At 39.1% G+C, this 26,602-nt stretch overlaps 1 protein-coding gene across 1 annotated transcript in view; it reads right to left on the reverse strand.

The window, feature by feature from the left end:
* Nucleotides 1–910: 910 nt before the first annotated feature.
* nsf (N-ethylmaleimide sensitive factor, vesicle fusing ATPase) overlaps nucleotides 911–26,602 on the reverse strand; it is a 33,092-nt gene continuing 7,400 nt past the window's right edge. Inside the window, exons 2-20 of the mRNA XM_005811809.2 lie at nucleotides 14,530–14,615; nucleotides 13,218–13,317; nucleotides 13,101–13,140; nucleotides 12,851–13,017; nucleotides 12,664–12,774; nucleotides 10,223–10,298; nucleotides 9,740–9,895; nucleotides 9,278–9,477; nucleotides 7,775–7,940; nucleotides 7,556–7,630; nucleotides 6,955–7,142; nucleotides 6,338–6,433; nucleotides 6,077–6,233; nucleotides 5,862–5,995; nucleotides 5,632–5,778; nucleotides 4,097–4,231; nucleotides 3,725–3,838; nucleotides 3,301–3,356; nucleotides 911–1,833 (exon numbers count right to left, since the gene is read on the reverse strand). Coding sequence (XP_005811866.1) covers nucleotides 1,818–1,833; nucleotides 3,301–3,356; nucleotides 3,725–3,838; nucleotides 4,097–4,231; nucleotides 5,632–5,778; nucleotides 5,862–5,995; nucleotides 6,077–6,233; nucleotides 6,338–6,433; nucleotides 6,955–7,142; nucleotides 7,556–7,630; nucleotides 7,775–7,940; nucleotides 9,278–9,477; nucleotides 9,740–9,895; nucleotides 10,223–10,298; nucleotides 12,664–12,774; nucleotides 12,851–13,017; nucleotides 13,101–13,140; nucleotides 13,218–13,317; nucleotides 14,530–14,615 — 2,220 coding nt within the window. The 3' untranslated portion in view covers nucleotides 911–1,817. The remainder of the gene's footprint in view (nucleotides 1,834–3,300; nucleotides 3,357–3,724; nucleotides 3,839–4,096; nucleotides 4,232–5,631; nucleotides 5,779–5,861; nucleotides 5,996–6,076; nucleotides 6,234–6,337; nucleotides 6,434–6,954; nucleotides 7,143–7,555; nucleotides 7,631–7,774; nucleotides 7,941–9,277; nucleotides 9,478–9,739; nucleotides 9,896–10,222; nucleotides 10,299–12,663; nucleotides 12,775–12,850; nucleotides 13,018–13,100; nucleotides 13,141–13,217; nucleotides 13,318–14,529; nucleotides 14,616–26,602) is intronic.

A 26,602-nucleotide genomic window follows, 5' to 3' on the forward strand; every position in this document is an offset into this window, starting at 1 on the left:
TCAAAGGCGGAGCTACGTAGCTCCACCCAGGTGTTTTGCACAGCTGAATGGTTGCCATGGGAGACTAAAAGATTTATCAAACATGCACAAAATAATCAAAGCAACACTCTAGGTATGTTTTTTTAAACAAGGAAATAACATTATAACATGACGTAAAGCTAAAAAAGTAAATTTTGCACAATACTGCCCCTTTAATGAGAATGGAGATAATTTTTCCAAATGAGTTGAGGTTAGAAAACCTTTTTGTTCCCTAATGAATGAAACAATCAGTTTAAAAATGTATTTTGTATTTCCTGAGGTTGTGTTAGTCTGTAAATTAAAAGCCGCTGGTAGTTTTGTGCTGTCAGCACCATTTGAGCTACAAAAACTCATTAATCTTTACCCCAAATTGTCCCCTGTATGAAATTTGAATATTTCAGTGGATTTAAAAATGACCGTGGCCAATGGCTCTACAGCGCCCCCTGACGTGAGGAAGGGCCACAGATAAATTGTGCATAGCTGAAATGTGGTACATCGGTACCACTCCGTGAAACAAGAGAAAAACTCTCTTGGAGGTATGGCCTACGCCCAACAGGAAGTCGGCCATTTTGGGTCAAGGTGTTCATTTTTGGGCACTTTTCATACATGTTGAACTTTAAGAAACTCAGCTTGCAGCTTGTTGTGAGCGCTTGGAGAAGAACATTTGTCTGTCTATCATTTCATCATGTTCATCAACAAAAGAAGCCAGACACACAACACACCGTTGGTCTGTTTTGCTGTGCATATGTGTTTTTTATTGCAATAATACATCTGCACATTAACATTTATTTACACACACATACACACACACACACACACACACACCGCCAATGGTCTGAACAGAACAGTAAGTTTGGATTTTTTCTTTTCTTTGTTGAGCACTGAACACACGGCTTAAGCAACAAAAAATACAAAATGATAGCCAGCTGTCTTTTTTCAGGGGGCACACAATTATTTCACACACACATACAATTGCATTTGAATAAACCTTAGTCAACCATTCATACACACACCATACACATGCAGCATGGGGTTCCCCACAATGAACTGAACAGCACTGCGTACAGACGGAGCGGCCGACGATCCGTTACGTGATTTTATTTCTACACTAAAATCAAATCAACATCTCCACAGCACGGAAGATCATACTGATACACTAGGAAATATCCATCATCTGTTCATATACTGTTTTTTTCCTCCCTCTCTCTATATATACTATTTACAGAACAATGTCATACTGTGTCTTTAAAGGGATTACATTTACACATGAAACAGCGTCTTTGTACAGCCACAGCTAAATCACTAAAAGCCTCTCATGTATTCACACCTCAGCAGCCAGACGGCCTCAGTACTAGAGTCGGAGTTGCGTTTTTAGCGGCTCGTCAGGACGCATGACAATAACTACCGTCAGAGGGACGAGAAGGAGGCAACAGATACAACAGAGTAGAGCTAAAAACACTGCCTACTCCTTTTTTTCCGTAGCTTTTTTTTTTTTTTTTACGCACAATGCACAAAACAACACTTTATTATTTTCTCCACAATCATCTATTGCAAGTTCCTTTACAGAGAACAGATTTTCACATTACAATTTCCAATAGTTGGCTGCAACATGTTGATATAAGTGCCGTTAGTGACGTCGGTGAGCGTGAGGGAAGGAGACACGGAGACGCCTTCTGGGTTGGACATGCGGAGGGGGAGAGGAGTTAGACCAGGGATCAGTTTTCTCCTGTCACGTTGGTTCATGTTTATGGTTTTGCAGAAAGGGGAAGTCTCCTCAGCTCCACTTGCTCCCTCTGCTCTTACAAGCTGCGATCACTACAGAAAGGAAGACATTGGAAAAAGAAGGCGAGGTTTGTTTTGTTTGTTCTGCAAGTTCAGAGAAGCCCACCGACACCTTTCAGCATGTTTCGGTGAAAATACGTGCATAAATGAGATGTTGGGAAGAGACGGGAAAGACAAACGGCTCAAAAGAAGAATAACTTCATCATCAAAATCCAGTGTGCATTGCAACATCGTTCTTAAAGGGGCAGCATTATGTGTTTTCCCATCACATACTGTCAGAAACAACCAATCAGTCAGGAGGAGGGTCTTAGCGCTGTCAATCACCCTCCAGTACACCTCTGTTCTGAAAGCTATTACGTAGGAAGCAGTGCAAACAACAGAAAATGTTTATTTGGTAAAATATCCATAGCAATGTGGCTATCTTAACATAATATTTATGTTAAGTATAAATTAACATATATACTTATCACAAAAAAGAATGGAAGTTTATGGAATGCCCAACTTAAATGATGCTAGCAACGGGCTAATGATTCTCACATCAGCTGGTTTTCTGACTTCAGTTACTTTGTGATCGAAGTACAACTCAGTCCTTCAGTAAAAGGTATAACGTCTAAACACTACTCTAACTAGCCAACTACAGAATCTACTAGCTCTAGATCTAGCTGTTGGTCTTACCAGGAAAGAGCGACTGACAGCTTAAATTCGGATTTGATCGCCTTCATTCAACCTGGTGATTGCAAAATAAAGTCACTGAGGTTAGTTAGTGTTCAGTCCAAATCACTGACTGCTGGATTTGTTATGAAGCAATAAATACTCATTTAGGGTTTAACTGAGCGCAAACTAAGGAAATGAAAAGAGACACGTCAAACAGGAGTGTCCGAATGTTTTGACAAAAGTTTGAAAGCACAAGAGGCCACAAAAATGTAATATTTTAAATAATTTTTAAAACCTTTTGTGCCTTTTTTCATTTGATCTACTCAATAACGAACCAAAAAACAAAACATTTATTGATATTAACAACCTAGTTGGATTTTTTTAGATAACGAATCAGTAAATCGTTAAAGAAACAAAACATAAAAATAAGGTCTAGTAAAACACAAGCTCACTGTTTCTATGTTTTCTTATTTGGGATGTAAGGTTTGATTTTGAATAAAAGCAGGTCAGTAACTGTGAGTTTTGTTACTCCAAAATTCAGATTAACACAAAAACTTTGGTAAGAAACAGAAATCCACTTTTTACACCTAATTTAAAAAAATAGCAGTCAGAAAAAAAATGATGCCTTAACAGATGAAAAAGTGTCCATCTGGATCAACCATCTGTGATTTCAGGTCAGATTTGCTCAATTTTAGAATTGAGGTCGCCCCAAATCCATTAGAGGGCCGCAAACGGCCCCCGTGCCACACCTTGGACACCCCTTCTTTAAAGGAAGGAGGACGACAACGACACAGGATGAGTTCGTCAGCTGATGGAGGCTTGTTTTAAAATAGTGATTATACTTACGCTCCCTCGTCTCTAAGCAGAGTCATGAATTTGATCACTCTGTAATCTGGATCCATCTGCAGATTAAGAGGTAGGCAAAAGGAGAGAGAAAAGGGTTGAGAAACAGCATGAAACATAACCAATGGGTGCTAGAAGAACCGCAGTCACATTAAAATACATTACAAAATATGATTCCCTAGGTCTCAGATTAGAAACATTATTACCAGAACATTATTCAAAAGTCAATTATTTAATGATGAAAAGAAGCATCTGGTTGAACATGTAAGACATAACTAAACTTCATTTAATATTCAGTATTAAAAATCTGTTTTTGAAATTGAAAACAATTTGAATTTTTTAAGAACTTGTAGAAACACTGCTCTTCCTGACTTCAAACGCTGTTAGGTCTTATTCGACTTTCTGCCCGTGACCTGAGGTTTCGTACCTGCAGCGACATCTCTATGAGCACCAGCAGCTTCTTGATGCCGATCCAGACCCGCTTCCCTCGGAGCTGCTGGCCGATGCTGGCTCGCTCTTTATCCGTGAAGCTTCCGAGCAGCTGCGAGACCCGAAAGGAGATTTATGGAGAAGATCAGTGTCACGCTCCAACCCTCCACCCACAGGGAGAAAGATATGTACTCATAACAACACTGAAGACATGAGAAACATTCTTCCAGTAGCTTGAGATCTGGGTTCAAAAAAATAAGGAAGATGTCAAAACTGGCTTTGTCCCTTTGAGCGAAGAACCTAAAATAAGCATTTTTATTCATCATCGAGAAAGTTTGGACCCTTCAGGATCTTTCTTTCTGTGCTGTACCTCTAAGGCGTCCACCAGCTGCTCCCCAGTGGAGATGTTGGGGACGTGGATGGTGGTGCTGAAGGCGTCCAGCATCTCCATCTCCTGCAGGACGTCCTTCCTGCTGGTGGTGCCGATGATGAGCAGCTTCCGGCCCTGAACAACCAACACATGACGCCGTTTCATCCGTCTCTGATTGCACCGCAGGATAAAACCCTGGATTCATGTTCCAGGCTGAATGACACCTGCTCATATTTTCATGCAAAGTAGCTCTTGATGGTAATAAGATGATGTTAATTAAGATTGAAAAAAAAAATAGAGGTAAAAGAAAAGATAAGAAAACCACAACAAAGGTACATTTTTCTCTATGTCAGATTCATGCTAGACTGATCCCTGTACTGGGCAACGTTTGTTTGTTTTTTACACTTAGAAAATGAATACGCAGTCAGAAAACAAACACATTATTTTGAAAATACATGATAATTAAAAAATAAGAATTTCTGAAAATGTATCCTGGCACCCTGTCTTAAAGGCACCCTTTCTAGGGTCCTAAGGGCCCTACTTTTTTTAGGGCTATGAACAACTACGTCTTAGTGATTGTGCTATAGATTATTCTGATGATTAATAAATTAATCAGAGTTTTAAAAATGGCCCATTCTACAGAATTATTTTTATTTATGTGCTTATGCTTGTTTTATACAATATTAGAAATGCATTTAAAAATACAAGTAAATAATTAATTTCCTTTTAAAAGAAAATAAATGCATTTTAGGCATTTTTATTGCCTAAAATGCAATGACAGCATTTCTTTAGTGTATATTGCATCACATGTAGCAAAAAAATACTTCTGACACCAACATGTGAAAATCTCGTCCATCTCTGTTTGACATAACAGCAAAAGTTAATAATCTCAATGTTGTTGGTAATTTTCGGATTAACTGATTAATTAATGGATACCAAAAGGAAAACAGGTGAAGCCAGAAACGTCACTTGAGTAGTTCTGAATAGACAAAGTTTTTTTTTTAATCTTTAATACCAACTTAAACTACTTTTTGTACAGTTTTGTTTTAATTACTGAGTAGGTTGTTCTTTCAGCAGTTGACCTTTTCCGAGTCTGTACTTAACGATTAATCGATAACTAAATTAGTTGACGATTATTTCAATAGCCGATTCATCACGATTAATGGGATTAATTGTTTCAGCTCTGCAATTTTGTCAAACTTCATTTCAACCATAAACTATTGTTGCACTTTATTGGGATCTGGCTGATCGACCAACACTGCACCCTGACGACTGATTAAGACATTATTTATTGATCTACTACCACAATTTCGTTATGTTCTAGAAACAGAAGAACAAATAAAATCATGTCTTAAGTTTTACTTAATTGTGAACTGGAAGTAAAGCAATAGTTTGTTTTTATTGTTTAAATAAAAATCTGATTTGCATGATTTAATACGGTGAGGTCAAGTTTTACTGCTGATAACTGAGGATTATTTTGAGTGTATTTTTCAGTGTTCAACATGAATGTCTGCAGGCTTCAGAAGATCTCTCGCCTTGGGTGGAGGTTTTTTAAGCAGCACCAGCAGAGCCTGCAGCACAAGGTTGGAGAAACGAGGACCAATAGGCACGTAGTCCAGCAGGCGCTCGATGTCATCCACCACCACACAGCTGAGCTGGGACTTGTATGCATCATCGAAAACCTGGGACAGGCAGAGAAGGTGAAAGGTGAATATAAACGCATGATTGTTTCTCTATGAAGCCACACACTGTCTGCAGGACTTGCCTTTTTGATAGCCTGGCATTTGGAGATCTCGGAGTTTCCAATCATCTTGTCTGGAGAGCAGATCTTAATGAAGGGGAACTGGGAGTCCTCTGCAATCTTCGCTGCCAGGGCCGTCTTCCCACTGTGGGGTGGACCTGTGAGCATAAGCACAAGTGGTACACTTTACTATCCGAGTCTTGTTGCTTTGGAAGGCTTTGGTTGAACAGCTTGTCTACCCTCCAGGAGTACGGCCACCAGAGGAGTGCGGTCACTGTTCTTGGTCTGCTGGACAAGCAGCTCTCCGTCATCCAGGACGTGGGTAACGGGGTCGCCCCATTTGATGATCCCGTTCATGACGTAGCTGGAGTAATCCTCCTGGTTTGTGCCAAAAGCCTGTAGACAAAACATTCGGGGTGGTGAGAAACTCCATGTTGCCCATTCTTCACGTCATTGGACCACAGCGATTTTACGCAACAGGAACCTAGAGTGTCACATACAGGCTTGATGTCATTGTTGAGGGATCCCATGAAGTCAGCCCTGGTGACCTGGAGCTTCTCCGCCCGCTCCATGTCCACCTCAACTGTAGATGTAGCCTGGAAAAGAGCAATAAACCAATGACACATTGATGGAGAGGTAACTTTTTAAACTACTTTGTCATTTCAGATTTATCAATCATCTACGCCTACTGCCAAGGGTGAGGATATGTCAGGATATTGGATCCCTTCATTTCTATGAGGATCTTTTCAATTTCCTACTGACTTAAAGCAAATAGAAAAACTTTGGGTGTTAGAATTTCAGGCCCTCACATTTACCAGGCCTGTGTCCTTGTAGTAGCAGCCTATTGATTTTGTTTGAGCCCTGCTGTCACTCTAACCTGCTTCTGCCTGCTGACTGTACAGTGTGTGCAAGCTTTTGTGGAGCTTCAGTGAAAGCAGAGCCTCATTCTATGTTGTTTGATGAGAATTCCTCCCCTAACACTAAGTTAGCCTAAAGATGCTAACATGAAAAATTTGCTTCCTGTCGGTGATTGACTTTGTCCTCAACCGTAAAGGCTGATGTTGAAACTGAATCCACCTCAAACTGAGGCGCTGAGCGTTGAGGAGAGTCAGATGACCTTGATATGTCGGTTCATGGCGGTGGACTGTGCGGCCCGGACGAGCCCCTCCAGCTCGGCGCCGCTGTAGTTCTTTGTCTCTGCGGCCAGCTCTTTGATGTCAACATCTCCAGCCAGCAGGTTGAAGCTCCGCATCTTAATGGTGTGGATGTTCAGGATCTGGACGCGACCCTTCTCATCAGGAAGACCTGGAGGACGTGTACAGTGGCAATGAGAGAAAACTAGACTAAAACTGGTATCATACTACCAACACTGAACCTGGATTGATAGTCTTTCTAAAGGTACCACTGAAAAATTATTGCAAAAATCCTATAGACCAAACCAAAACGCAGTAGGTGAAGAAAAGATACCCTTCAAGTCTACAGGGCACCAACGGGAACCCAAGTTTAAAAGATTGTTGTTGCCAATTTTTGGGTCTTCTTACACTACACCCATGTTGATGGGAGTCTCTGGCCCATATGTGTTTATCTTGCACATGCTCCCCAACAGAAAACCCACAAAACACTTCTCTCATGGTGCATAGGATATGTGCACTGGAAAGATCATTTCATAAACTAAAACAAGAGATCAAAATGGCAGTCAAGCAAAGACATCAACTCACCGATTTCCATCTTCACCTCAAACCTGCCAGGCCTCATCAGAGCATCATCAATGAGGTCGGGCCTGTTGGTCATTCCTTCACACACAGAAAATCAATGGTCAGGAAATCACAGGAAAAAATAAGAATTTATTGGGAGACCAGGAAACTAATGTAGGAGCACAGGCAAAAGCATTGTAAGAACTCTACAACATGGGTTCTGTTGGATTTCATAGTCCTTACCAATAACCAGGATGTTGTTAAGTTGCTCCACGCCATCGATTTTCGACAGCAGCTGGTTGACCACCGTGTCGTGCACACCCGTGCTGCTGGCGCCCGTGCCTCTCTGCTTGCAGATAGCATCCAACTCATCGAAGATGATGATGTGCAGGCCGCTGTTGGCGCCAAGCTGAAAACAATATATTTTTTAAAGTTTTATTCTTAAATGCTTTTGCATTTGTACCCTATAAAGCACTATTGAGAAATCACTTTGTTTCACTCGAGAAAAGATACAACATCTTGGTCTAGGCAGCCTGGCAACTGTCTCTCACTTGCCTATGTTGGACAAAGACTTGTTTCAGGTGAAGACTCCAAGATACTTTTGCCAAACTCTTCTCACTAAAAAGCTCTCACTGACCAAACTCTGCCTGTAACTCTCCGACCAGCTCTCCGTTTAATCTTTGACTGGCAGCAGGAGCCAGGAAGAAATTCTCTTGGTAACCAGACAGACTCCAGCTATGAGAAGGCTTGGAGGAAAAAGATGACCAGACCGAATTAGTCTGGAGTTTAACTCGTCATTGACAAAAAGTAAAAAGGTTCTTTCAAAGAGGATCAGCTTTAAACAGACACCAGACAAACATTTACAGCTCTCTAGAGGAGAAACACCATCCATCCATCCATCCATCCATCCATCAGAATCCGAAGGCATTCCCAGTCCAGCCTAGAAACCTAGTCCCTCCAGCATCTCTTTGGTCTTCCTCCAAGTTTCCTCTCTGTGCCCGACTCACCTCAAGTGGCTCCTCTTGACATGGAGAAGCAGCAATTCTACTATGAGTCCCTCCCAGATGACCAAGTTTCTCACCCTATCTCTGAGGGAGAGCCCCAGACACCCTGCGGAGAAAACTCATTTCGCCTGCTTGTATCTGTGACCTCGTTCTTTCGGTCATGACCCAAAGCTCATGACCATAGATAACGGTTTGGACATAGCTTGACTGGCAAATCAAGAGCTTTACCTTTTACCTCAGATCTCTCTTCACCAGGACAGATTGATACAACGCCTAGATCTCTGCGGACATAGCACCAATCCAACTATCTATCTCCTGCTTCATTTTCCCCTCATTCGTGAAGGAGAACCCAAGGTACTGACCCAGTTGGGGCAGGAAATCTTTCGACAAAGAGAAGGCACTCTACCCTTTCCGACTCAAGACTATGGTCTCAGACGTCCAAAGAATTGTAAAAGTTTCTCTTCAACCCGAACTTCACTATCTTCATTCAACATGTTGTCTACCAGATTCGCCATCTTGGAATTTATTGCTTTAAGTCACAGCAGCCATGATGTTTCAAGACCAGAATTTGTTTGTGTTACATTCCGCCTCCCAGCATCATCACAGGCACAACAAGGCATTCATGACAGCTCTCTCCATATGAACTGACGCTTGCCGGCCGAACAGACCTTTATGACTTACATTGTTGTTATTATCTCCTCTGAGTTCTCGATGAACAACACAGGACAGAAAGGTCTCTCACCCTCTTCTGCTCCTCCTCTGCCTCGGCAAACAGCTTGCGGATGTTGGCCTCAGACTCTCCCACGTACTTGTTGAGGATCTCTGGGCCGTTAACCACCTTCGGCTCACGGGCGTTGAGCATCTTGCCAATCTGCCGGGCCATCAGGGTTTTTCCACACCCTGGTGGGCCAAACAGCAGGATTCCCTTCACGTGCTTGCAGCCTGGAGCAAGAAAAAGCACAGTAAACAAAAAGAAAAGACTGGAATCAGATTATGAAAGAGAAAGGTATGTGACCCAAAAATAAACATGATGAATGAAGGAAGAGTCAGGTAGTGTGGATGCAAGAAAGAGAAGAAGGAAGAGGTCATCTACTTTTGCTAAATGTATGATTATTTTTCCAGCATTCCAATATCTAACTAAAAATTTTTTAGATCATTTTTATATTACGGATGTGAAAAATGACAGATTAAAGCCATGTCTTACCCATCTGCTCCACAATATCAGGAGGGAAAACCCTGGAAGCGAAGGCTCTGCGGAAAATGTCAGAGAATTCCTTGTCCAGACCTCCAATTCCCATTTTCTCAAAGTTCCAGTCCGGGTTGATGATCGTCTGCCGTGCCTCCTTGGTCTTTGCCTTACCTGTTCAAACATACAGATATCATCAGATGTTTGATGCCTAAACAAATATAAAGTCAAAATGTATCAACACTTTTAATACAGTTTTATTTTTGGAAATTAAATTAATTTTTAAAGTAAAATATAGCAAGCCTGCTTATTTTGTTTTTAGCGTCTTTCTTTGCAGACAGCTCTGGTCAATTTTTGTTTGTTCATGCTGCCATCTTGTGGAGACTCAGTCACAGGTTAGCCATGTTGCTCATGTAGCATTTTGGCTTTACATTTACCAATCAGTTAGTATTCAAACACAGTCAGAGCATATATATGGAAAGAAGTAGAAGAATAACACACCAACTAGTGTGAGCGAAGAATTCTCTGCCTTCTCGAAGATGACCTGGCTGTTGCCCACCATCAGACCGACGTCAATCTGGTGGAGAAACCAGAGTTACTCACATTCCTCGTTTAGCTAATTCAAAATGTTTTTATATGTCCAGCAGTTACTCTTACCGTATTGAAATAAAATCCTGCCGAATATAAACATAAACTATGTTTATGATATTAAAATATTTTGAGCTGAACTTGTATTTAAATGACACTTGTGAAACAGATAGTGCTTTTAAAACTAAAAACTAAAACTTTAAATAAGAAAAAAGTCAAATAAAAATAGGAAAAATGATCCCCGTATAAGCATTTAAAATGTGTAAAACTCTAATTAGAACGCAAATCTAAGGTCTGTGTCATTTTCGTCGTATTTCAGGAAACATAGTCAGACATAAGGTCGGCAAAGACACAGGCTAACCAAACATGATTTCTTTTGTCAATGACCCAAATGCTTCTGATGAGAGAAATACAAAAGGATTCATGACACAGAAATTAATCATTGTGATTCATTTTTTGCTTTATTTTCTGTTCGACAAATTTAAATACATTTGTCAAAATGTATTTTGACAAAAATCTTTAGCTAAAAAATGTGAATATCATTAGAAAGTAAAAAAAAAAGGCACTCATTTAAAAAAGTGCAGCTCATATATTGGATATATTCATTGCACAGAATGAAATACATGAAACAATTGATGTCATGTTTAAGAATCAAGCACTTTTTCCTTCCACTCAACTCTCCATGTTTTAATTTTCCCAGGATTATACATTTTAAGGAACTGAATTTTGGTTATTTATTATCTGTAAGCTTTGATCTTCAACATTTTAAGAAATAAGCATTGAAAATATCACTATTTAATCTGTAGCATATACAGAATGTATCAGTTTCATTTTCTGAAATGTGTTAAAAAAAATTATATTTTTATCACTCTCACTGAGTGCGTCTGTAATTAGAACTGTGACTATAATAATAATAATAATAATAATAATAATAATAATAATAATAATAATAATAATGAAGGAAGGAAGTTGGGTTGCGGTCTAAGAGAGAAATTCAAATGATTGATTTTTAATATTCACAATATTCTAATGTTTTGAGTTATGTGACTGTGACTTTATGCTGCTGGTCTGTCGTCCTGCTAATCAACTGTAGTTTACTATATAATGTAGCCTCAGTAGAAGCTTTTGACTTAAAACATAATGTATTAACTTTCTTGATTTATTTGGACAATTTCTGAGGCAAAAACATAAGGATATTGCAATATTAATTTACTGTTATAAAAAAAAGTACATCTTTGCCATTTGAGTTTTAAATTCGTTAGCATTATGTATTTTCAAGGCACTTAGTGTCATTTTATAGCACAATCAAGTATGTTACTTTCAGTTGTTATAAAAATGATATATATATCAAATATGACTTATATGAAATTGAACTTAACATAGTGCCTTGAAATTGGGCCTCTGTCTCTTTAAAAACTGAGCTGCTCTGAAACTTGGAACTGCAGCTCTGAGGAAGAGCTGCGCCTTGAAGGCGGGGCTAGCTCTAACCCAGGCATTTTGCACAGCTGAATGGTTGCCACGGGAGATGAAAGAATTTTGCAAACTTGAATAAAAAAAATAAAAGCAACACTCCAGTATGTTTTGAAGAGCGAATAACATTATAAAATGATGTAAAGCTCAAAATAGTTGATTTTACATAGTACTGTCCCTTTAAATGAGTTTTCAATTTCAAAACATTGACATTGGAGCACGTCTATATTTGATAGTGGCACTTTAGTTGTTTATAGTGAACAATGTTAAGTCTGATGTTACAAATAAAGTTAGCAAGTTACAAGCAAGTGATCTTAGTATTATATCATATAAATTCTCTATAAATATTCAGATTTAAGTTTAGGGTTAGTAACTGTGTGATAAATGTTTTTTTTAAGTCACCTTGCTGGGTCGGTCCAAAAGTCCCCCATACTCTAACAAACTAACCTCCCTGGGTGTCCACACCTGATGATGCTGTGAAAACTTTTGATGATGTAAATTCCTATAGAATATAGAGTTGATCCCTCATGAGGCTCACATCTATTTAGACCTGAATATCTCTGTATGCTCATGTTCTAATTCCTTATGAGCCGACTGCAGTCCTATCTGGATCATTCTACGTTCTTGGAAGCAATTTTCCAGCTCGCTCTCTGGAGTTTAATTACTTAAAACTAATGATGTGTCTCTGAACAATCAACAAAATCCCACGAGCGGCAGAACCAAAGCATAACTCACAGACGCTTCAAGCAGCAGCAGCAGCAGCAGCAGCAGCAGCAGCAGCAGCAGCAGCAGCAGCAGCAGCAGCAGCAGCAGCAGCAGCAGCAGCCCTGACTCCTTTCTCACCCTCAGTTTCGAGGTCTGAACTCCCTCCAGAGGTCACGTACCTTTTGCGGCTTCTTCCCAGAAGCTGGTTCTCCTTTCAGGATGCTGGCGTCCATCGCCTCGATGTCCTTCACCACCAGTCCAAACAGCTTGTCACAGAAACTGAACACTAACTGGAAAGTGTGGACACCAAATATTAACAACATGATTCAACATGAAAAGAAAAAAAAAAAGCTGTGGACAATCAACCTGCTGGGTGACGGAGAAGGCCTGGTTGTTGAACTGTTGGATGAACTCGCCCGCCATCTTGTCCGAGTCGTAGGGAGAGGAGTCGGTGCTCTTCTTTTGCAGGAAGTCGATTTCGATCGTCATGGCGCCAATGCACTGCTTGGACTTGTCAAAGTTGTAGTTGGACACTGAACGGGCGAACAAAATCCGTTATTTTTCATAACATAAAACAATTATTATGATGGATGAGTCAAAAAAAAATTATGTTTACCTTCCACTTCCTGGCCGATGGAGAGACCGGCCCATTTCCTCTGCAACAGAAAAAGATAAGCGCCTAAGAATGGGCTCTGCAGCTGAGTTTTAGTGTTTCAGTGGAAGCTTTGCGTACCTGTGGCAGGCTGAAGGCGATGCTTCCAGCTGCTACAGTATGATGGGTCTTTACAGTAAATGCGTACTTGTGGTTTGGTGTCGTTTTCACTGTCACGTGTCTGCAGAGAGAGGCAGGAAACCCCGATTGAGCTTTTTAGACGGGTTTTTATATCTGATTAGTTCAATTCAGAACACTGGTTCAACGGAGTCGCAATCAGGACATGTGAGTTGCTGGAAGAGGTGGGCGATTATGGACTCAAAGGTTTATCACAATATTTTGCGATACTGTTCTGATAATGATAAAGTGACAATAAGAACTGTTTATTACTCCTTTTTGAAATAATTCTATTGCTTTGACTGAATGGCAGAGCAATAATAAAACCACAAACACAATACCGCTCTTGAAAAACCATGAACATTTTTAACACACTTCTTTAGGACACAACTCTTTGTATCACTAAACAACACAAATGAACTGCATCTAAACATGTATTTTAGTTTATTTATACTTCTTGACACTGATATTGAACAAACAATGGAGAAAATAGTAAAAATAACAATCCCGACAATAAGCCGGCAGCAACAAGTATAGAGGTTTTGGAGGACTTTAAGCATCATTAATTGGAATTTATCATGACAACAATAAATTGAAAAAGAAAAATGATCATGATAAACGATAAATGATAACTGATAAACGATACGATAAATGGCCACCCCCAGCTGCTGGCCCTGCTCTATGTTCAGTTCAATGTTTGTGTTGTTGCTTGACAATCAAACATGTCCCTAACAATATACACAATATGAACTGTTTTGGTCACAAGTCAAAAGCTGTGAGCTGATGAAGACTTTGAACGTTGTCTAGTGTCCAAACACAATCCAGTTCAATACTGTTGTTCCAATTAAAAACTAGAAACAAAAAAAGACAATAAAATTAGTTGGTCTCTTAGCAACACATAAACCAAAATGATTGGTGAATTGGATCAAAATTCACATCGTGACGTATATGACAGTATTTAATATCCAGTCCTTTTCCCATACTTAACCAGATTTGGAAAATGTTGAAAATCCAATTCCATATATTCTATTTCATAGCTCCAAAACACATTTAATAAAGTCATGCCTTATCTTGTTTTCTGGTAAAAGAGCTGAGAAAAAAAAAAAACATTGATATTGTTGGAGTTTGTTTTCTTTTTTTGTTTGTTTTTTGCAGTTGCTCATCAATTCAGTTCTAGAATTTGATTTCATAAAAAAAAAAAAAAAAATGACAGATGTGTAGAGAGATTCCTTGCTCTGCCTTTGTACTGACAAACACCTCGGTGGTTGATACTCACTGTCCGGACTGCAGATCCTTCTCACTCACGACGGCACAGTTAGTCAGCGACAGCTCATCTGTCGGGCATCGGGCAGCTTGCATGGTCTGAGAAAGGAAAAGAGAAAGTAGGACTGCATTAATATTTCATGCTCGTGATATGGTTGTGTCCAGGGATGAAAAAAAGGAAAAGGAATTATTTGAAATGTATCTGGAGCAACAGCACACTGTATCTGCTGGATTTATTTCAACCTGATTGGATGCAGCGGCGCAACCAGGTCGCCCTGACAACAACATCGTTCAGAGTGGAAAGGCTTTGTAAAAAAAAGTCAGAGATAGTTGTTTTAACATCGGAGGGCGATTTAATGAATGGATACTTCATACATATTGTTTTTCAAAATGCAAAAAGCAAATAAGGAATGTCTCTTTGATGTGATCTCTAAATAAATAATTTTTTCTTCACTAAAAACATGTGGATGTTTAAAATATGCTGAACTTAGCCAAAAGAAGCGTAAAAATGTGAAAAAGTTAGCTAAAATGAAACAACATGTTTTTGAAACATCTGTGGTTCATTCAAGCTGTAAGAGAGAAATGAGTGAGACTTTCAGCAGGTAAACAGAAAGGCTGAGAAGAAGAAAGCAAATGTGTTTTATTTAACCTGTCTGTGATGAAACATGTCGGCAGCCACTGAAAAAGCCCAAAATTATGCTAATGTAGCTAACCCTAATCTAAACTACATCTGGATAGTTTCTTCCCCCCTCTTTTTGACAAACTCTGGTTATTTTAGTCTGGAGACAAATTTAATTTGATGACTTGATACATTTAAGTTGAACTAAATAAATAAATAGATAAATAAAAGCTGAAGAAGTTTGTAAGGAAGGGAAGAAACAGAGACTGCTGTTGTAGCATTGCTAGCCACGCCAATCCTGCTAACTGTAAATAAAAGATGGTAAAACAATGTATAGTTTTAACTCTGATATTTTCTCTAAATGGTGTTATAATTTAATCCTTGACAAGATTAGCAGTTGGACAAAATCAGTATTGATGAGTAAATACAAAAACAGCAGTCTGTCTCCAAACAGACCTCAAGCTGCCTTCGCTCACAGCTTAGCTTCAGACTAAACATAAACAGGCCGAGTTGCATCTTCAGCAACACAATGAGTGCCTGAGAGAAAATGATTCACTGTATCAGACGCTGCATCTCACAGGGAGGCAGGAATTAACACTGCTAACCTTTTAGCTGAGCCAACGGAAATGAAAAACAAAAAAAGCTGAGACGTGATAAGTGATGGTTTTATGAGGAGTGTAATCACTAGAAGGGCAGAAATAAACAGAAGTGCATTAATATTTCATGCTCATGATATGGTTAGTGCATGTAAAACATCTGAAAGCTGTTTTCCATTTCAGCTTTGTCTTCGCTGATGTACTATGAGTTCCATGTGTCTCACTTTCCTTCATAACATTTCTGAAATGAGTCGGGCCGATGCTTCAGGGTTTTCCCTTCTAATTCGATTCTGATTGTGTTACCGATCTACCAAACATCAGGGTGGAGATGAAACTCTCATCTCCCTGATCCAGTTTTCTACTCTCTGATAAACATGCTGACATTTCCTCATTTTCACACAAATAAAAAGAAAAACCTATGTCTGTCACAAAGATTTACATGGAGATAGAAATGTAGCATGCACCACTGCAACCTAGTAACCATAGTAACAATACAGCAACAACAAAGCCGAGCCAGGGATGGTAGATCAGGATTTGCTCTGCCATGATTTGTCCCAGACCTGAATGAAATTCTCAGCAGATGCCATGGCAACAGTGCTTTCTAGAACATTTGTAAATCATTTGTAAGTCATTTCTCAAACTTCTCAAACGGAAGTGTTTTACCTTCATTTGTGAAACTACAGTGAAATATTCTTTGCTACGTGGTGAAAGGATGAATCTGTGCAGGCCAGAGTGAAGTCTCAGGTCTATGAAGAAAACCTGGAGCAAACTGGAGACCTGGAGAATACTCAGAGGTCCTCCAACAGGGCGCACAAAGCAAAATTTAAAATCATTCAAGAACAGCTGAGACTATTAGACCGTTCCAGAACCCGGACCGGAGTTGTTGCAGAAATGCTACATATGATTTAAAAGAAATTTGATTTAGCGTGTTGAAATTGGGCCTCTGGCTCTTTACAACCTCCTGCTCTTCAGGAAGTCATCACAACATGGCTCCTCTATTAACCCTTTAACAATTTACCAGTGTTGCTCTGAGAAGAAGCTCTTATAATGAGCTCAGCAGTTCCACCAATCGTTTGCTAATTGCTGTTGGCTAGTCTGAAGGAGCTGAGTGGAGGAACTTGGAAGCTTGAAAACTGCAGATCCGAGGAGGAGCCACGCCTTGGCGCAGCCAGGTGTTTTGCACACATGAATGGTTGCCATGGAGACTAAATGATTTCTCAAACATCCATGAAAAAAAAATCAAAGCAACATTCCAGGTATGTTTTTAATGAGGGAATAACATTATAACACATGTATGTAACATGTATGCTCATCATAGTCAATTTTACATAATAATACAAAAAAGAAAAAAAACAACAACAAGAAAACAGAATTTTCTAAAGTTTCTTTTACTTTATATGCTTTACAAGACAAACTGTATATGAGGGGAAGACATAAGCAGATAAAGTGAGACAAACACTGCAGTGCTGGCAGGATTCCAGATCACCTGCACAGCCGTAGTCTGGCCACACGAGGTGCACTGAGGTCTGACAGGAGGACTCTCCCTCGAAGAGAAAACACTTCCTTCCTTTCATTTTGCTTTCTCCTTTTATATTTAGTTTTTTAGGGCATTCACATCACAAGTACATCACAGCAAACTGCTGCCTCCATAGTTACACCCATGAAACTACATATCTGAATAGCTGACAAAGGACAGTTTTGAAGCCTCAGAAGTTCCCCCTTTTCATTAGAAAGGAGAAGAAGAGACAAGATCAAACGTGCTGATTTTTGCATTTATGCAAATAGAAAATATCCCTTTATCCAGGACGGCAAAGTGATGCGGAAATCAATATGGACAGTAAATAAAGCAGTAAAAAAGCCAAAGGAGCTGGAATCAAATCCCAGAGCAGGAATCTCATGTTTTCTCTTTATCTGGATTCCTGATAGGCTAACCTAGAAAACACATGTTTAGCCCAGAAAGCAGGGATTTTAGGAGTTTATTTAAAACCTCAGCCTGTGTAGCATGATCCAGTTCCAGTTTGAAGCTTCACTAAAAACCTAAAAAAAAATAAATAAAAAGACAAATCTCAGGACACTAGGAGAGAGGGGCGATCACAGTAAATAGGCTTTCCTTTTAAGCCTGTTTAAGATTATGTAATCTTTCAAATAATATAACTATGTATTTTATGAATGTCAAACAAACAATAATGATGTCGACAGAGATTTGTTTTCTACATGTAGCCTGCTTATGCTAATTATGTTGAGATTCGCATAAACATTAGCACATACTGCATGTTGCAGAAATCTAATAATCTAATGTTTCTAATCTCTGAAGTCTATTTCTTTAAATGCAAAAGAAAAAGACTTGGATTGCTACTCTTACTCAATCAATTAACAGTAGTAATCATTCATGATATTACTCAAAAAAGTAAAAGGTACGCATACAATGTTTGCATTGCATTATGGGAAGCAGTAGAGTACACAAACTAATAAGCAAAGGCGTCACATCTTTTTCATAAAGCAGAAAGCTTGCAGTGTCCTGATACCGATACTGGTATCGTATCGGCCCAGTACTGATAATACCAACATCAAGTATCACATCAGTACGTAATACCAATACCAGTATGGATACTTGCTTTTATCTTTCGCAAGATACACACCAACACACTTTCTGCTGGACTTTCCTCCTGCTCTGTGCTGCAGCTAAAAGGCTAAACCACGCCTCATAACAGGTGGTCAAAAAATAAATAAATAGAAGGAGGAAGAAGTTAGATCACAGGAAGGAGCGAAAATATCCGTAGTTTGGAGATATTTCAAAGTAAACTGCAGAGGATAGTATACAGACTGCTTTCTGTGCTTTGCTAAGCTGTGAAGAGGAAAGACAAATGATTAGTCTTTTAACGAGTCATTTGATGAAGCATCTGAAGACTAAAGCAATCTGTCACACTATGATTTATTAAAACAGTTACAGAGTCTAAATAAAATAATTGTGATTTCAAAAGTTGTGTGAAATATAACACACAACTTGTGTTGTTAACTAATCTATATCAATAGTTAATAAGCTACTACTTATTAACTACTAACAGTTAATACAACTGATGTGCTTATACTCTATCTGAAAAAAACTACCTATGCAACTTTCAAGATGTATTTTCAAAACTCAGTATTGAGGAAAAGCCAGAGCAGCGAATGTTTAAGATATTTGAGTCTAAAATGTAGTTGTTATTTGTACCTGTTCAGACTACTGGCATAATTATACTTTTATTAATGTTAAAGTCTCAAATAATAACCTTTGAACATTTTTTTGTGTCATCTTGGCTGCTGGAGTATAATGGCAGAGCACCAAGTGGAATTTTGCTGTCAGCTCCAGTGGGACAGCGGAGTTGATTAATGAATGCTAATGAGAGAGTGTTTCTGTTTAGTCAGCAATCGACATCAGTTTGAGTTGCTCGGCTGCAGAAGTGTCGATCCAGCCTTCAGGGAGGACGGGTGCACACTGTGCAGCTCCTCCTCCAGTCTGGCAGGACATCACAAACATTACAGATAATGATGTGAAAAAGAGCATTTGTCCCTTTAAGGATTGTTTTTGCTTTTTATGTCACACTTGCATGTTTTTCTTTTGAAAATCATCAAATAAATGCTATTTTCAGAGAAGGATAACTTGAATAAATACAAAAGGTTGTTTTTAAGTATTGAGGGATAAAATCTATCTGAACCAGCATGACTCTGTGGTGGAGTAATTACCATGTAAAGATAGTGACTGGTTCTGGCGACAGGAACTTCCACCAAACGTTAGCAAAACCTGACAATGGGTGTGTCCAATTTCTAAGGCTGCATCCTTCGAAGGATCCCGACCCACCCTGCTCACACAACTTTGACGATCGGGAAGACAGGAAGTGAGCGACTGCAGAACTGGACGGACTGGCCTTCAGATTAATTCCTGGTCTCAGCTCAGCCTAAGTCATAAATAAAAAAAAAAAAAAATCATCTTTGAATCTTGTGGCAAAATGGAATTGCAAAAAAATCCATTGTTGGGCAAAGGTTGTGTTGTTGCTAGGCACAACCCTATTTCCCTGCTGTCTGACCGTGACATCTGCTGTGGTGGTGCCGTTGCTGGGCACAAGCTGGTAACAGTAAAGTTTGTTGAATATTTTTTTAAATTTAGTTAATACTTTTTCTGAATTAAATTATTGATTAAAGTACGTTTTTCTTTTTACAAAATGATATCAAGAACATGTTTACGCAAATGGCAAAAGTTTATCAGCACAATCGGTTTAAGCTTTTCAATTTAATACGGCCAGATTTTAATATTCTTATGTTTAAAACTGTACTGTACTAACTGTACTCTCTCTCTATCCCCCTCTTCATCCTCCATTGCTACAGGAAAAAAAAAATCCAAACGGGATTGTTTAATTTGCGTCCCAAATCCTTAGTAATGCCTTCTTAATGAACTGATTAAAGCCAATAACTTTCTGTTTTACATGTTCTTCAGAATGCATAATGTGTTCCTTTAGAAAGTCTCAGTTCTATTATTCCTCCCTTCTTCTTGCGTTTTACTCTGGCAGGTTTGCACTGATCCTGCGTGTGCTTTTACAAGTTTTTTGTTTTGTGTGGTTTCGGGAGCTGATGGTCCTCTGATTCCTTGCTGTCCAGCCAGGACATCTGCTGCACATCGCAGCAGACATCGTGCTAAGGCGAGGGCTGAATTGAGCTCTGGTGCGGTTTGAATGCATATGAGAATGCCAAGTGGACCGGAGACTACAGCACAGGGCTTTCTGGGTAAATATAACCAAAACAAACGTGCGTGTCTTGCCCTAGCGGGAGAAATGGCTCTTGGTCTTTTATTAAAGACAAAAGAGAAATCCTTCAGCCGCTAAAATCTGACGCCACTCCATTTTTGTGAAGTAGGAAGTTGTGCTCAGCGTCTTCTCCACAAGTTTTCATGTCGTTTTTTTCAGTGGTTCTCGGTACAGCGCCACCACAGGCGAAGAGGTAAACAGGTTTTCCAAAAGGTTTGATTAGTTTTACACAATGAGGCGTGAACGTGAAACACAGCAGCTGAAAATGTAACAAATGTTGCAACTTTGGTCCCTAATCAAAACGAGTCTACTGGTCTATCAGGTGGGAAAAAACCCCTAAGAAACTCCTTGACTGTTCTGGGTTAGCAGCAAATCTGCCTGAGCGTGGCTGGTGAAAATGTACTCAGTGCTTCCCAGGAATGTTGATAATTACATTTAATTTCTGACAAGTCGTAAACTGTTCTGTATTCACTCAAGTTCTCATTGTCTAATACTGATGACCTGAAGCATTTAGGTGTGACAAAAAGAAAACTGCAGGGACAAATGTGTTTTCACACGACGCTGATGATGGCAGCTTGCTTTGACATCACGCATCCATACATACCTTATAAAATATTACGACCTGGTGGGCACCAGCGTAGGCAAGCAGAGGAGAAGGACAGAAGACAGTGTTTGAGACAGAAGGGGACTTGGAGCAGCAAGCTGCAGGAAATGAGGCATGAAGAAACTGATGTTTCGCAGACTCGTGAATTCCAGCTGTATTCACACGTAGGAGGGAAGAAGCCCATGCTGCACACGTTGAGCTACAGCGCTCGGCATGCAGGCCAGGGTTGGGGTTGGCTTGACTTGAACTCTACATGGTATTTCTTTCAGTTCTCCAAATGAACTAATGTTCCAGGTATGAACTGAACCCCAAGTCTGGAGGTTTTATGCTACTGCATGTTTAGGTCAATCAAAGGGCATCATCTATTCAGCATGTAGGAAACACATGGCAACTATCCCATGCTTACATGGATAGACATGAATATTTTCCTCTTATATGTGAAGAGACGTGTTGAATGAGTGACAATGGAAGTATTATCAAGGTGCCCATAGCAGGAAGGAGATTCTGATCTGATGTCAAATATTCAGAAATGAGTCAATTATAGATTCCATGTCAGGGAACCAATAATTAGCCGAAGCATATTTGAAACACATTCTTATATAAAAGTAACTTTAGTTTTCTTCGTTTAGGTGGGGGAGAATTTTTTTTTTTTGCTGCTTATAATGATATCTAATCTAATGTCTAAGGATTTAGCTGCATCAATTAGCATTTTCAGTCAAAACACAAGACAGGACATGACATCGTATTATTAAAAAATAACGTACAACACTCTTTCTTCAAGACTGACATGAAGTACAGTCTGGGCTCCTTCTATAAACTCAGCAGACAAAAGCATTTTTGTATGTATCTTGGCACCTTCAGTGATCACAACAGGATAGAAACAGGAAAATACTTAATTTTCTTTCTATTTCTGAGTTAAAATGTAAAAAAAAAAAAACGACGGAAAAAGATGCACTGACAAATTATCAGATGACTGAAATCAGTCAATTTTCAGCTTGAGTGCCTCATACCAGAGATCTGGAAATGAAAAACTTGGAAGTTTTTCCGATGAAGGAATGCATCATAACTTTGTGCTTCCAGGTCATTCAGACAGCAACACTCTTCAGAGTGAAAGTTGTAACAGAGAAAGACTTCCTCTGCTGTGCCTTCAGGCTACAACAGAATTCCACTCTTTGGCTGATATTGGTCTCTTCACTCTTTGGCCATTTTGGCTTCTGAAGAGCTGATCATTTTTTTGCCAACTTGTTGAGGTATGAAAATAAGCCGTCTGTCCTGGTAGGTACTGATCACTCACATGTCACAGCTCGGCACAGAAAACAATCTGTTTTTCAAAATTCTGAGAAAAACTTTCCCTCAGGCATTAGTTTCAGATCTTCTCAGAGTGATCTTTCACAATTGTTCAAGATTCAATTGGACCATCAATGTCCAACATTCTCTCCTGTCACCAGATCCACTCCAGGTACTGATCAGTACACACCCCTAATATTTTTTTCCATCTCAGTTTTCAACACATCATACTGTTTTTGCTGTGTTCAGCTTCCTCCGGCCAGTGGTAGTGGTACTGATAATGGCTAGTTGTACAAAAGACCCCAAAACACATTCACACACTGAAGGGACGACGGTGGCGACGGGGGTAGAAGTTCGTCTCCGGTTCAACTCCTGCTATGTCCACCTCCATCGTTGCTTCCTTACTACAGCGGCAAAGACACTTGCCCAAGGGCACAACCCACTAAAATATACAATTTTAAACAAACTTTAAACTCTTCAATCCCAACTAAACTATACAGTCGCTTCCTGCTGTAGTAATCTATCTGATCTCCTTCCGCATTGTGTATTTCAGTCTCATATTCTCGGTCCACATCCTGTTTGAATATTAAAAACTCAAGCAGCACTCTGAATAATGAGTCTTGGCTTAATGCGAAGCCCCAGTTTAACAGCTTTGCCTTCATTTCAACAAATATTATCCACTCAGAGAATTCCCTCATGACCCATTGACATTTCCTCCACAGCCTCTAATTTATTAGTAATGACATAAAAATTTCCACACCCGTTTTTGGTCCCATTAAGTTTTCAGTGAATCGCGTCTAAATCAACCTAACAAGAAAACTGCTGCATCTGCTGGCTCCCTTCTCATCTGCAGCATCCGCTCCCAAAACGTGTTAAACCGCAGAGATAGGGAGTGGCTTTCCCCACTCATTCTGAATATTCTTCTATTTCAAGCTCCTCCCGTTAAATTATTCATGCCGCGGTGCCTGAGCCGGCGTATTGAATGTGGCGTCTGCACTGGCAATTGATTGGTAACGCTGCAGCGAGTCCCGTGGTTTAAGACACGGACAGAGCCGAGCGTCTTCTGTTTTCTGCTGAGTCGTTTTTATGTTTCATTGATCGAAAATAAAGATTTTCCAGCAGTTTTAATTTGCACATTATCCAAGTTGCCATTGAAGTCATTCAATATTAATATCTGCTATTACCATAGTTGGTTAGTAGCTAGTTTCATTTACCTGAGTAAATTTACTCCCAGCTTTAAAATGCACTTTCTACATCTACTTGAGTAACACTGTTCCTGCTGTAACCATGGATTTCTGTAGATTTATGCTGTGAAAATGTAATTTGAAAAAGTGTTGCTTATTCTGCCTGGATTTGTAACTTTGTGTTGATATTACCTATTTCTACTCACTTTAGATTTTTATTCTTTGAAATACCAGAATGCATGCACCACTTGAGCTTTTGAAAGTCTGATGACGACCTTTGACCCTGACAATTTAGATGTCACAGTCAAACTGCCAGTGCTTGAGTAGCCGTTTCACCAAAATAATCTGATTACGTCCAGATTAATACGGCTCATAGCGAAAGTTTAAAGTAAATGTTGTCGTCGTCCTGGAAACGATCTTACAATTTAGCTTTCAGTCTCCCATACAGAAGATCCCATTCTGCTATTTTTGCTGAGGAAATCTGCCCTGACAGCGCACGGCAACCAGACCCACCAGGTATTTTATCTCTCAGGTACAAACTGATGAAAACGTTTACACCATTTTGTGGATCAAAAACTTCCATTTGAGAGGTTTTGATCCACAAAAACTTCTCAGTGCCACACTGGTGACACTGGATGGTGCCAAAAGTGTGACTCAACATATTTGCACTATATTTATACATTTTTTGTTAAAAATAGTTATCTCATTCTGGTTTGTTCAGTTCTGAATAGAGCCTGTAGAACTCTGTCTTTGTGATCTCACTACATTCAATCAATCAAGTCAGTCAATTTTTTTGTATAGCACATTTCAGCAACAAGGCCCTTCAAAGTGCTTTACATCATACATTAAATTACTGTTAATAAAACTGGAGATTTTTCTATTGTGGTAATTTAAGAGCTTTGCTTTGTCCATTAGTGCATTAGAAAGAAAAATAGGATTCAAACCCAAGTGGCATTGATCATGTTAGAGACATTTGATAGGTTTTAGAATGAGTACATGTGCTATATGAATATTAACACATAAACAGGTAAAATCTGATTAAACCACAGATCTGAACCCTCCTGGTATCTCAATCTTACATTCACATGGTATCATCTCCCTCTGAGCTCATGAAAATAATAAGCTCCATGAGAAAACTAAGGGCTGTTCACTTCTAAATAATTCACAAGAGTAATCTCTTGGCAATTCAAGAGATTACTCTTGAGAGAGCATTCATTTAAACTCATTCTGGTGTCATTTATATATATATACTGTATATACAGTATAAATATATATATAAATATTCCCGTGGACAAACTCCACCCACACTGAGAGACACTCAGCAGAAGTGGAGGGAAACATTAATACTCTGCATGACTCATTTATCTTGATTTTAATCTGCAGGTCAATTTGACCCAGAACAGTATGTGTGTCTCAAGTTCAATTATAAAAATCACCCATTGAAAAAAAAAAAGTGTAATATAAAAAAATTTACCAAAAATCAATTTCAAGGAAATTATTGTTTTTGTGTCTAGGATTTTTTCAGTGGACATTAAAAATGCAAATTCCATTTTTTATGACCAAATGAGTAAATGAGTAAGTTGTCATTATTGATCCTTTATTTGTGAGAAATAAAAAAACATCATTGCACAAATATTAATTGAAATGGTTAGTATTGGAGTTAATAATCAGATACAAAAATGTTTTGGAGGAATTTTTTGATTTCTGACACTATTGCATGATTAAACACTCCCAGAGTCAAATTGACCCACGAACATTATTGCTGTACCCTAGAAACGAACATAACAGGGGGGTTAATCAAAAATTAGCAGTAATTGGATTTTTTTAAATTAGTTTTATTATTTTTTATCAGACTCTTTGTCAAACCCTCCTGTCCTCACTTTCCCAATCGTCTGACTTTCCGTTATCTGCTTATACATCTCATCCTAAGTGGACCTGGGATACACACACCATATACTCTGTTGAATCTAACTGTTGAGTTTGTTCACTCGTCCACCATGTGCTCCATGATTTATCATAATGTAAGATTCTTTTTAGAGAGAACTACACAAATACCAGGCTGGTAAAAAAGGCTTCCAAACATCAGCGACAGTTACAATAGATGTCAACACTCTCCAGCCAACCACACCCACAATATTTGGTCTGATCAATCAATCAATCAATCAATCAATCAAGTTTATTTGTGTAGCACATATAAGCAACAAGGCAGTTCAAAGTGCTTTACACCATAAAAACACACACACATATACACAAAAAGTACAAAGCTAAAGAACACATTCAACAATGGTCAAAGGATTTCTAATTTTTGGAGCCAAATATTTAACACTAATGCTGCAGCACTTACTCCTGACCCCCAGCTCATTTCTAATCCATAAGCCCCGCCTCCTCAATCTAACCTCCCTCTGCCAAAGTGCTTGCCTTTCTAACTCCTTCACCCAGGCGTCTCATTCTGTTGAAATGGAAACATGCTCAGCCTCCCTCGCATAATAGATGACTTAGGAAAGTTTTGACTCATCAAACAAAAAAATTATAAATTTCCCGTAGGTGCTCGCAAGAGACTTCAAAAGCTCTGGCAAAAATTCTTAGAATATTTATTCATAAAGTAAGTAGATGCTCCCCAGGTAATTTCCTCTCTCTCTCTTCTGTCTTATGTTATGTAGGTTTTTATTATTTGTTTTTTTTTCTGTTAGGAAGGGAGATGACACGGCAAAACTCAGCCTCAGCAGAAACCACCAGCAGTCGTCCTGCCAGCTGTTCAGGTGCTAATGTCAACCGATGGCTAGAATTGAGAATATTCTATTTCCTGTTTATCCAAAGTAACTTGACATGTCGTACTGTATGCAATAGGGTTTCTCTTCTGCATGTGAACAAAGTGTTAAGACAAAATATTTACATACATTAAAAAAATTCCAGTCAGTGAACGCAGCATATGTAAGCTCTTTCATTTCATGGAAACAACACTCTTCAGTGTGGATGTTGCTCTTGAGGCAGGATGACTCTGTTAGTTGCATTTAGGAT

Source organism: Xiphophorus maculatus, chromosome 16, assembly GCF_002775205.1.
Source record: "Xiphophorus maculatus strain JP 163 A chromosome 16, X_maculatus-5.0-male, whole genome shotgun sequence".
In the NCBI taxonomy this organism is placed as follows: Eukaryota; Metazoa; Chordata; class Actinopteri; order Cyprinodontiformes; family Poeciliidae; genus Xiphophorus; species Xiphophorus maculatus.